The sequence below is a fragment of the Pelobates fuscus genome, chromosome 8 (genome assembly GCF_036172605.1).
Source record: "Pelobates fuscus isolate aPelFus1 chromosome 8, aPelFus1.pri, whole genome shotgun sequence".
In the NCBI taxonomy this organism is placed as follows: domain Eukaryota; kingdom Metazoa; phylum Chordata; class Amphibia; order Anura; family Pelobatidae; genus Pelobates; species Pelobates fuscus.
In genome coordinates, this window is record NC_086324.1 from 7,167,670 (window position 1) to 7,180,488 (window position 12,819).

At 45.4% G+C, this 12,819-nt stretch overlaps 1 protein-coding gene across 2 annotated transcripts in view; it reads left to right on the top strand.

Moving 5' to 3' along the window:
- The window catches only part of HSPBAP1 (HSPB1 associated protein 1), a 68,418-nt gene extending 56,176 nt beyond the window's left edge, over positions 1-12,242 (top strand). For both annotated transcript variants that reach the window (XM_063429190.1, XM_063429191.1), the window contains 2 exons: positions 9,002-9,112; positions 11,161-12,242. In XM_063429190.1, coding sequence (XP_063285260.1) covers positions 9,002-9,112; positions 11,161-11,595 — 546 coding nt within the window. In that variant the 3' untranslated portion in view covers positions 11,596-12,242. The remainder of the gene's footprint in view (positions 1-9,001; positions 9,113-11,160) is intronic.
- Positions 12,243-12,819: the final 577 nt, after the last annotated feature.

The following is a 12,819-nucleotide window of genomic DNA, read 5'->3' on the forward strand; positions in this document are numbered from 1 at the left end:
AGTATATACGGTATATATATATATGTTACATCAAATTAAAGCCCTTTCTGTCCTTTAAAAAATTGTATATAATATGTGTTCGTGCAATAAATAAGTAAAATGCAAATTGCAGTTGAAAGCAAACAGCAAAAAATGCAAAAATTGCTTGTGTCATTAAGTGCAAGACAAGCTTTTGAAGCTGTGTCCTTAAGGAGTTTAAGTGGACCTGTCCTCCTTCTGTATTCTGCATTTTTTTATTTGCATACATACACTATAGTACAAGGAGGTCCCCTGTCTCCCCGCACACAGTGTATTATAACTGCAGCTATAAGGTTATGGTGTAAGGAGGTCCCCTGTCTCCCCGCACACAGTGTATTATAACTGCAGCTATAAGGTTATGGTGTAAGGAGGTCCCCGGTCTCCCGGCACACAGTGTATTATAACTGCAGCTATAAGGTTATAGTGTAAGGAGATTCCCTGTCTCCCTGCACACAGTGTATTATAACTGCAGCTATAAGGTTATGGTGTAAGGAGGTCCCCTGTCTCCCGGCACACAGTGTATTATAACTGTAGCTATAAGGTTATGGTGTAAGGAGGTCCCCTGTCTCCCGGCACACAGTGTATTATAACTGCAGCTATAAGGTTATGGTGTAAGGAGGTCCTCTGTCTCCCCGCACACAGTGTATTATAACTGCAGCTATAAGGTTATGGTGTAAGGAGGTCCCCTGTCTCCTCGCACACAGTGTATTATAACTGCAGCTATAAGGTTATGGTGTAAGGAGGTCCCCTGTCTCCTCGCACACAGTGTATTATAACTGCAGCTATAAGGTTATGGTGTAAGGAGGTCTCCTGTCTCCCCATACACAGTGTATTAAAACTGCAGCTATAAGGTTATGGTGTAAGGAGGTCCCCTGTCTCCATACACAGTGTATTATAACTGCAGCTATAAGGTTATGGTGTAAGGAGGTCCCCTGTCTCCCCGCACACAGTGTATTATAACTGCAGCTATAAGGTTATTTTGTAAGGAGACCCCCTGTCTCCCCACACACAGTGTATTATAACTTCAGCTATAAGGTTATGGTGTAAGGAGGTCCCCTGTCTCCCCGCACACAGTGTATTATAACTGCAGCTATAAGGTTATGGTGTAAGGAGGTTCTGTGTCCCTCTAGTCTTATTACTGCAGCGATTTGCCAAAAGCAAAACAAAATGGCTACAACAGTGCAATAACTATTACAGCAGATAATAAATTATTGCTGAATGGTATTGATCTAATAAAAGCAGTTTTGCGACTGTCGATGTTGATGCATTCAATAATTCAGCAGTCTTTGTAACCGATGCCCTTTTCGTTCAGACACTGGCTGTGTGGCCTCGGCCCTCGTTGGAGCTCTGTTTGATGCTGTGTTGCTTTGAAATCTCAGAAATCAAAGTGCTGATTATCAGAGCTGTGTTACAGTGGATATAATCTGCTAATTGGCAATATACCTGTACAACCCAGTCCCCAACAAGTGCCCACCAGCAGCATTGTCATTGGCACTTAGACATGAAACTCCTCTTTACTGAAGTTTTTTGTAATTGTGCCCCCCCCCCCCCCCCCCTTGTATATCTCAGATTCTCTATATGTGCACGGAATTGATAACGAAACCATTACCGGGAAATAGTAATAAAATCTCCCCCTAATAATAAATTCTAATAATCTTGTGGAAGCTGTGTTATATGACAGTCGACCTAGAGACATGTAACAAATACATTGCAATATATATTTAAATATGTGTCTGTTTTTATTAGTTTTCTAATCCCCAGACTCCGAGCCTCAGCTTGTGACGATATAAAACCAATATAGTGGGATTTAGAGAACACACAATTTTACACTGTGCCAAGTATCCCAAGTTATCTTTGTCAGTCCTGCTAGTACCTCATCTTTTCTCTTGCTATCTTCCCGATGGTCATTGTCCTTTGGTCACTGCTTTCGGATGATATTTCTTTTGATTTATTGCCAGTAGGCTGCTTGATAAAGTAACATAGATACATTTGCGTGGGAAGTAAATTTATTGGCCTTTAAGACTTAACCTATAATTTAGTACAAGGGGGGTTTTAACTTTCCCTATGCCCCCACATTGTCTCACACACGTTACGATGAGTATGAATGAGCAGATCAAGACATTGAAGTGATTACACTGTAAGCTGGTTTGCAGGCCCTCAGCTCCTCTGTAACAGTGCGTCCAATTTGTCTGGTTACAAATACTTGTCTGTTAGTCCACCCATTGTACAGCGCTAAGGAATTTGTTGGCGCTTTGTAAATAACAATAATAAAACACTAAAACACTGTGAACTCTTAAACCCCATCACCGCTAGTGGCATGTAGTTACTGTAACTATTAGGAATGGATTGTAAAATCCTGCGCACTCTGAAGGGATGAAGAGAGTCATGTGTGCATTAAAGGTATATGACAGCGTGACACAGGTGACACCATACACAGGTGGGTTTTCATCACATCCCAATCTGTGCAGCGTCAATCATCACCCTGCTGTCCAGGTCACTGTTACACTGGGACATCACAGAGGAGAACAAGACCTGCATGTAAAACCTGTCGAAATAACTCAACGGGATATCTACAATGACATCACTACTGTCAGGGTTATTCACAAAATTACATTTCAAATTTAAGGTCAAAATAGCCGAACTTGAAAAGTTCTCTAAGTTCGTTACGCTTCTAATTCTGCTGCTGAAATTCGCTGTGAATTCTTACTGTAAATAAACCTATGTACTGTCTGGGGGAAAAGAGTAAATCTTTGTTTTTTTCCTCAAATGGTTAAAGTTCACTTTGTGGGCTCCCTCCAACATCCAACTAATAGAATTGTGTCCACACAGCCATTACAGCTCTCTGCACATCATTCCATGCTCGTTAACCACAAAACCATTTAAATGAAAATTGCAATTTAAATTACAGTCATTTCCCCTCGAGCCCCGACCGACACAGAGGGCAAAACAGCCGTATTTATTGATGTGCCGGACCCTCCCTATCACTCCCTCTACCCCCTGACACTTTGTGTCTTCCAGTAACATGCTCACGGAGGCAGCGTGGGGGCCTTACTGACACCCCAATACCAGGTACTCTCCGGGTTAGAGAGAAATCATTTGGCTGCAGATTCTTTCTCTTGTTAGGTAATGAAATTCAGATTCTAACTCCATAAACGATTCATCATTCTGCTTCTCCTATTGCACCATGCATACATTCCCCTTTATTAAAAATGTAGCATTGGGTAATGGTGCCAATTTTCACTTCAGTTTTCAATGTAATGGGTTTGAGGCTAATGAGCAAGCTCTAGCCTACGGAAAGAGAGGATAATAATGGATTTTGGACAAGCGAATGTTGACTGTAGCCTATTCGAGGCATGAATTACTTGCAAATTATATTATCTTGGTCGTGGGGCAATTCATTTACACAAAATAATGCACTGCGCTATCATTAACTTGTTAGCTGGAAGTAGAGCTCAGATATTAATTCGGAAATCCCTTGTCTTTCCTCTATTTGTCCAGCATCTCTTTGGATTTTAGCAAACGCTACTCATTCCTGCGTGTCCGAGCTGGGCATTATATTCATTTATTGCTATGGGGCCTTAAAGGTGCAGTGGAGCTTAATTTACATTCGCAGAGGTTTGACTTCTGAATTATAATTTTTTTTAATTTTTTTTTAAATCTGGTTTTATCGATTTTATTTTTCGTTTATAAATAACTGACACCCATTAGGGATGTGGAAAGAGGGAAAATGGAATTAATTCTCTAAACAATGAGTTTCCGAGGAATGAAACCGAACAGTCAGTTTAGTAAACTATAGCTCATTAATTCAGCTATTCTGGTGTTTAGAGGACAAATCCCATTGTGTCTAAAAATGCTCAGTGTTAGCCATTTTTAGGGGAACTCCATGACTAAATGCCAGACTGACACAGTTCACCTTATATTTATATACAGGCCAGTAGTGATAAATACTGAATGATCAGTGGGTCATCCATAGAGGATGCAGATTGCATTCAGTGTTAAAATGGTGGAGTCTGTACCTCTCACCCAATCATGCCATAACTGTGTAACCGTATAACCTACATCATCGGCGATCTGCGTCTAATGGTCGCCTTTGTAGTGTCTGCGGCTGATAATGTGTAAATATCTTTTGCCAATAGATGGTCATACTAGCCTTTTTTCAGGATACCGCAGGGGTGAAACATTTGTTTACCAAGTCCTGAAAAACCATCCATACTTTAACTTTATTTTAACAGAGGTAAAACAGAGCAATGATACAGCATCCATAGGATTATTTCATGATAAATTTCATGCTGGGATTCAGATAAACAGACAATTTAAGAATTAAATCAAGCACTGTGGTAGAAAGAAAAAGGCTGCTAATATAAACTGACCGATTTTATAACCAACAAAGGTGATCACGAACCTGGCAGCCTTGGGCTTTAAAACTTTGACCCTGGCTAGCCTCATTGGGAGAGATCCTGGCACGTCATCGCGGCAAGCATTTTTTATAACGTAACATTCTATCTGACTTCTTACACGTAACCTGGAACAGCGCGATGTCAGGTTTCATTCAGTAAAGATTGCGGTGAATTGGCAGATTATTGGAAACTCTTTGTAGTACAGCAATCATTCAGATTCTCTGGCCTAACCTTTTTAATTCTTGACGGTTTGTGGTTTTAATGAATAAACTGCGATGTCACAAAATATTTAGCAGCATTCTGCATTCGGTAATTTGCAGATTATGTTTGTCGGTTTTATTGTATGTTCTATAATTCAGGTTACGCTGCCGGCACTATTCGCTCTGTACACATTTTTCCTCCGGTCTGTCTTCAGGGTGCCTGCATTATACTCGGGGGAATATTTTGTGTAGAGTCACATTCAGGTGTGCCCTAAAATAAAAAGCTCTTAATGAGATTCTCACTATTAGCCTCAAACAAGCTGAGCTCGACTCGCTCTTTCATAATCTGGCAATAAAAAGGGGATTAGATTTGCATGACCTTTCACTACCCTTGTGTGTGCATCATTAAGTACAACACAGACATTTCCCTACTTGAGTTTAACCCTACACAGCCAGAGAGCTCTGCATCACCTTTCTGCCCCAATGAGGACCCAACACTGCCTTCTATCCCCAGCTAGGGATTAGCGTGGCCTTCCTTCTCCAACTAGGGATTAGCGTGGCCTTCCTTCTCCACCTAGGTATCAGCTTGGCCTTCCTTCTCCAACTAGGGATCAGTGTGGCCTTCTGTCCTCACCTAGAGCTCAGCGTAGCCTTCTATCCTCACCTAGAGCTTAGCGTGGCCTTCTTTCCCCAATTAGAGCTCATCATGGCCTTCCTCCAACTAGGGCTCAGCGTGTCCTTCTATCCCCAATTAGGGCACAGCGTCGCCTCCTATCCCCAACTACAGCTCTGCGTGGCCTTCTATCCTCACCTATCCTATCCTAGGACTCAGCATGGCCTTCTTCTTCTGTCCTTCTATCCCAAACTAAGGCTCAGCTTGGTCTTCCTTCTCCAGCTAGGGCTCAACGTGACCTTCTATCCTCACCTAGAGCTCAGCGGGTCCTTCTATCCTCAACTAGGGATCAGCGTATCCTTCTATCCCCAACTAGAGCTCAACGTGGCCTTCTATCTGCAACTAGGGCTCAGCGTGGCTTTCTATCCCCAACTCGGGCTTAGCGTGGCCTTCTATCCCCAACTCGGGCTTAGCGTGGCCTTCTATCCCCAACTCGGGCTCAGCATGGCCTTTATTCTCCAACTAGGGCTCTGTGTGGCCTTCATTCTCCAACTAGGGCTCTGCATGGCCTTTATTCTCCAACTAGGGCTCTGCGTGGCCTTCATTCTCCAACTAGGGCTCTGCGTGGCCTTCATTCTCCAACTAGGGCTCAGCGTGGCCTTCCTTCTCCAACTTGGGCTCAGCGTGGCCCTCTTTCCACAACTAGGGCTCAGTGTGTTCTATCCTCAACTAGGGCTCAGTGTGTCCTTCTTTCCACAACTAGGGCTCAGTGTGTCCTTCTATCTCAACTAGGGATCAGCGTGTCCTTCTATCCCCAACTAGAGCTCAGCCTGTCCTTCTATCCCCAACTAGAGCTCAGCGTATCCTTCTATCCCCAACTAGAGTTCAGCTTGTCCTTCTATCCCCAACTAGGGTTCAGCGTGGCCTTCTATCCAAAACTAGAGCTCAGCATGGCCTTCTATCCCCAACTAGAGCTCAGCGTGGCCTTCCTTCTCCAACTACGGCTCAGCGTGTCCTTCTATCCTCAACTAGAGCTCAGCGTGTCCTTCTATCCTCAACTAGAGCTCAGCGTGTCCTTCTATCCTCAACTAGGGATCAGCGTGTCCTTCTATCCTCAACTAGATCTCAACGTGACCTTCTATCCGAACTAGAGCTCATCATGACCGTCCTCTATCTATGGTTGAGCGTGTCCTTCTATCCCCAACTACAGTTCAGCGTGGCCTTCTATCCGCAACTAGGGCTCAGCGTGTCCTTCTATCCTCTAATTAGGGCTCAGCTTGACCTTCTATCCTCAACTAGAGATAAGCATGTCCTTCTATCCTCACCTAAAATCAGCGTGACCTTCTTACCTCAACTTGGGATCAGCGTGTCCTTCTATCCGAAGTAGAGCTCATCATGACCTTCCTCTAACTATGGTTGAGCGTGTCCTTCTATCCTTTAACTAGAGCTAAGCATGTCCTTCTATCCTCACCTAAAATCAGCGTGCCATCTTTCCTCAACTAGGGCTCTGCGTGGCCTTCATTCTCCAACTAGGGCTCAGCATGGCCTTCCTTCTCCAACTAGGGCTCAGCGTGGCCTTCCTTCTCCAACTTGGGCTCAGCGTGGCCTTCTTTCCACAACTAGGGCTCAGTGTGTTCTTCTATCCTCAACTAGGGTTCAGTGTGTCCTTCTTACCACAACTAGGGCTCAGTGTGTCCTTCTATCCTCAACTAGGGATCAGCGTGTCCTTCTATCCCCAACTAGAGCTCAGCTTGTCCTTCTATCCCCAACTAGAGCTCAGCGTGTCCTTCTATCCCCAACTATAGCTCAGCGTGTCCTTCTATCCTCAACTAGATCTCAGCGTGGCCTTCTATCCGAACTAGACCTCATCATGACCTTCCTCTAACTATGATTGAGCGTGTCCTTCTATCCCCAACTAGAGTTCAGCGTGGCCTTCTATCCGCAACTAGGGATCAGCGTGTCCTTCTATCCTCTAATTAGGGCTCAGCTTGACCTTCTATCCTCAACTAGAGCTAAGCATGTCCTATCCTCACCTAAAATCAGCGTGGCCTTCTTACCTCAACTAAGGATCAGCGTGTCCTTCTATCCTCAACTAGAGCTCAGCGTGTCCTTCTATCCCCACCTAGAGCTCAGCGTGGCCTTCTTCCCCTAACTAGAGCTCAGCGTGGCCTTCTTTCCCTAACTAGAGCTTAGCGTGGCCTTCTATCCCCAACTAGGGTTCAGCTTGACCTTCTATCCTCAACTAGAGTTTAGCGTGTCCTTATATCCCCAACTAAAGCTCAGCATGACCTTCCTCTAACTAGGTTTGAGCGTGGCCTTCTATCCCCAACTAGAGCTCAGCGTGGCCTTCTATCCGCAACTAGAGCTCAGTGTGGCCTTCTATCGGCAACCACAGCTCAGTGCAGCCTTCTATTCGCAACAAGAGCTCAGCGTTTCCTTCTATCCACAACTAGAGCTCAGCGTTGCCTTCTTTCCCTAACTAGAGCTTAGCGTGGCCTTCTATCCCCAACTAGGGTTCAGCTTGACCTTCTATCCTCAACTAGAGTTTAGCGTGTCCTTATATCCCCAACTAAAGCTCAGCATGACCTTCCTCTAACTAGGTTTGAGCGTGGCCTTCTATCCCCAACTAGAGCTCAGCATGGCCTTCTATCCACAACTAGAGCTCAGTGTGGCCTTCTATCGGCAACTACAGCTCAGTGCGGCCTTCTATTCGCAACAAGAGCTCAGCGTTTCCTTCTATCCACAACTAGAGCTCAGCGTTGCCTTCTTTCCCTAACTAGAGCTCAGCATGGCCTTCCTCTAACTAGGGCTCAGTGTGCCCTTCTATCCTCAACTAGGGCTCAGCATGTCCTTCTATCCTCACCTAGAGCTCAGCGTGTCCTTCTATCCTCAACTAGTTCTTTGTGTATCCTTCTATCCTCAACTAGAGTTTAGCGTGTCCTTCTATCCCCAACTACAGCTCAGCGTGTCCTTCTATCCCCAACTAGAGCTCAGCATGACCTTTCGCTAACTAGGGTTGAGCGTGGCCTTTTATCCCCAACTAGGGTTCAGACTGGCCTTCTGTCCCCAACTAGGGCTCAGCATGGCCTTCCTCTAACTAGGGCTCAACGTGTCCTTTTATCCTCAACTAGGGCTCAGCGTAGCCTTCCTTCTACAACTAAGGCTCAGCTTGTCCTTCTATCACCACCTAGAGCTCAGCATGGCCTTCTATCCTTAACTAAGGATCAGCGTGACCTTCCTGCACCAACTAGGGATCAGTGTGACCTTCCTGCACCAACTAGGGATCAGCGTGACCTTCCTGCACCAACTAAAGATCAGCGTGACCTTCCTGCACCAACTAGGGATCAGCGTGACCTTCCTGTCCCAACTAGGGCTCAGCCTGACCTTCCTGTCCCAACTAGGGCTCAGCGTGGCCTTCCTGCCCCAACTAGGGATCAGCATGGCCTTCCTTACTGAACCACGGTTCAGTGTGGCATTCCTGTCCCAACTAGGGCTCAGCATGACTCTCCTCTAACTAGGGCTTAGCGTGGCCTTTCTGCTATAACTAGTTAAGTCAAGGAAGAGTGGGGAGGATGTTGAGTCCCCTGATAATATGCTATTGGCATCAAGCTTGCAGGGATAGAGCAAGAATATGCATTTGTTTATTGTATAATGTGTATATTTACTAGTACTGTTAAGACTTCTGTGATGTGTATTGGTGAAAGCCAATTTTCCGCTTTGTGAAGTGATCAGAATTAAATCCCAGTAAATTGTTTTCTCTGTTTCATAAAAAGGATTCGGACCATGAAGCTCGCGTGGAGGAAGCCATAACACGAATGGTTGTGTGCGCGTTCAAATCCACAGACCTTTCCAGCAACATTAAGGACTGGCTCAATCCAACAGAGGTAACAAGTATCTTCTCAACTGGCCCCTGATCCCGACTGTAGTGCATCTCATAGCAATATGTTGATTTACTCTCTAACAAAGGGTTAGCAACTAAGCCCCCGAAATATAGCACATATACTTGGTTTGAAATGAATGTGACGCAGTGCTGAGAGTCCCGATATTGGCCCCAACACAGAGACCTCATCCTGTGACACATCAATGGTTAACTCACCGTTCCCTATCCTGTAATTGATTTCACTGTCCCTCCTGTTTAACTTTTATTTATCTCCTTAACCAGCATGAGCTTTAAATAATGTAGACTTTGCTTCTTGCATTATTTAGAGTTCATTACTGGTGAGAACGTCCTTTGCGTGGTGTGTTCCAGATGTGCGATTTATGGCGACGTTCTGGATGTTATGCGTAGATGTATGGTTTGACCTTTCAGTGATACATGTTCTGTGACGTTGGCACATAACTGCACGCGTGTTGGCACTTCTGAGTATGGATCGGGGAGTTTAACCAAGTTGGGAAGGAGGAATGTGTTTACAGTTTAATCAGTTACCTGAATGGAAGCATGATGGGGAACAACAAACACGTAGCTCTTAATGTGTGATTTTCTCCTATGGACGCAAGTCCCTGAAGTTGAGAATGAGATGTGTAAGGTGTTTGCACGGCGTGGGGGTTTCTGGCGCACGGTATGGAGGTTTCTGGCCCACGGCGTGGAGTTTTCTGGTGCACTGTGTGGAGTTTTCGTCGTGGGGGTTTCTGACGCCTGGCGTGGGGGTTTCTGACGCCTGGCGTGGGGGTTTCTGACGCTTGGCGTGGGGGTTTCTGACGCTTGTCGTGGGGGTTTCTGACGCCTGGCGTGGGGGTTTCTGACGCCTGGCGTGGGGGTTTCTGACGCTTGGCGTGGGGGTTTCTGACGCTTGGCGTGGGGGTTTCTGACGCTTGGCGTGGGGGTTTCTGACGCTTGGCGTGGGGGTTTCTGACGCCTGGCGTGGGGGTTTCTGACGCCTGGCGTGGGGGTTTCTGACGCCTGGCGTGGGGGTTTCTGACGCCTGGCGTGGGGGTTTCTGACGCCTTGCGTGGGGGTTTCTGACGCTTGGCGTGGGGGTTTCTGACGCTTGGCGTGGGGGTTTCTGACGCTTGTCGTGGGGGTTTCTGACGCTTGTCGTGGGGGTTTCTGACGCCTGGCGTGGGGGTTTCTGACGCCTGGCGTGGGGGTTTCTGACGCCTGGCGTGGGGGTTTCTGACGCCTTGCGTGGGGGTTTCTGGCTCATGGTGTGGGGGTTTCTGGCGCACGGCGTGGTGGTTTCTGGTGCACGTCGTGGAGTTTACGGGCACACAGCGTGGAGTTTTCGTCGTGGGGTTTCTGACGCCTGGCATGGGGGTTTCTGGCGCATGGCGTGAGGGTTCCTGGCGTGGGGGTTCCTGGCGCATGGCGTGAGGGTTCCTGGCGCGCTGCGTGGGGGTTTCTGGGGCACAGCGGGAAGGTTTCTGGTGCATGTCATTACTTTTCTTGTGCTGTTTTTGTTACTTTGCCGCTATTGAAAGGCGCAGGTCGAGGAATTCCAAATGATCACCATATTGAACATTGCCAAACTCCCCCATTGCTAGTTACGGGGGAGGCAAACTGCACACAAGGACTTCTCAATCTCTGCATTATCCTCAAGCTGAAAGAAATGCAGATTTTATTTTCTTTAATCACCTGTTCATTGAGAATTTTATAAGAAACAAGTGCAAGGAAAAACAAAACACAGAAAGAAGGAACAGAAACGGCTACAACGGGCTGGTAAACTAATACAATTTAAGATTTTATGAAGAAATGTTGTCAGGTTTGTAACTAGTTATTTATTTTCTAAAAGGTGAGATATGATTTGCTGAAAACAGACTTGCTAATTGAAGTTTAAAACATATCTCAAACTTAACGGAGTTTGAGATTTACTGTAATTTGTAATATATATATTTATTTTTTTCATTGATTGTCATTCCCTGCTTAATAACCCCCAGGAGGTCTTTCCGTGCCCTCCAATTCATGGTCTGGATTAATTCCTATTCTGTATTTCAGGGGGAAGTAACTTCTCATGAAACTAATTTGCTGTATTTGAACCAAGCACTTGCCATGTACACAGATCGCGAGGCAAAGAAAGTGGAGGATGTGCAGCGAACTCAGGATCCACCATTAAAGAGAAATAAATTGACCACAGACACGGCCTCCAATGTGGACCTCTCTGTGTCCTCTCCTCCTTTTGGAAAACATCTCCTTCCAGTTATGCCATCGCCCCCTAGATCAGATTTAAGGGGGGCTGGAACAGATAACATTGTATTTGGTGGAGACCACTGTCGGACCCTGAATTCGGAGACCACGCAAGCAGTGAGTAGCCAGTGGCACGAAACAGCTTCTCCAAACCAATCGGTGACAAGCGACGACGTGTTGGAGTGTTTGGTGAATCCGCAAGTGATCCACCTGGTTAGTCGGCTTTTGCTGAAAAAGATGATCTGATCGATACCTGGAAATGAAATACTATACGTGGGCACCTTACCATGGTACAGAACTGGCACAACCTCTAAGGATGGCATCAGCATAAAGAATGACCCCAAAATACAGCGCTTACCATATATACCATGCACTAAGTGATGGGGAAAGTCTGTGAAATGATTGAATTGCCTGAGATCGGAATGTGGGTACATATTTCGTGATTCCTCCATTGAGCGGTATATAGGGGTGCTCTGCGTAGGATTAGTGATATTTTGCAGCTCTAAGAGCAAGAGGTTGTAATGTTTTTTTATCAATCGATGGGATTTTTCAAGCCATCTATAAAGAGAAATGTAATATTTGCAGATCTGTGATAAGAGAAGTAATTTTTTGGGGTGCGCAGACTGTGGCTAATGCTCTGCCTGAGATATCTTATAGTGCCTGCTGAAAATGCTGGTTTCATTCCTGACACGATCGAATCACCTTCCAAGGTCAATTACCTGGGCAATATATCTACCCTGACCTAATGAATTAACCTGATATTATTTTACCGTTACCTGAGTCGCATCATAAAACCGGATTTATTCAGAATTTCTAAGGTTCTGGTCTATTTCCTTGAATTTACAGGATATTATTTCAAAGTTTATTAATAAAATATTGTTTTTAACGTTTGATTTCCTGCGTCACATTGTGCTCTATAAATAAACCGCGTTCTGTGTCCAGCTGGTATCTCTGCCACATTATATCGGTTTCTTGCTGCCCACGGATACATAGATTTCTGTAATATGAGTTTTTTCCAGGAAAAGGAACATGTTTGAAATATATGAAAATAAAGAAAGGAGCTAATTACCAATGTGCGATGTATAAAATGAGTGTTATTAAATCCACCCTCCTCTCTGTAAACACATTTCTCCTGTGCTTCTGATGAATTTCCTGCATTAAAATAAGCAGAATTAATCCTCCCGGCACCCTAATTACCTTTTAAAATTAAGTTTAATGTAGCCTCTGCCACTCGAGTCTGCTTAATCTGCGCTTCATTTCTCCCCAACATGAGTCATTGCTGCCGAAATGCAAGGTTTATGGGGCCGCGTCACGCGTTGAAATCTATTCCTGGCAGTAATGTTTAAAAAGGCTTTTCACGTTCAGGAATGAGCGCTTATCTGAGCCCACGACGGCCTCAGGCCAATCTCGGCTTTAGTGGACACAGTTAATGTACATGGAGGGTACCGTGGCCATAAAGGTAGCATGTCT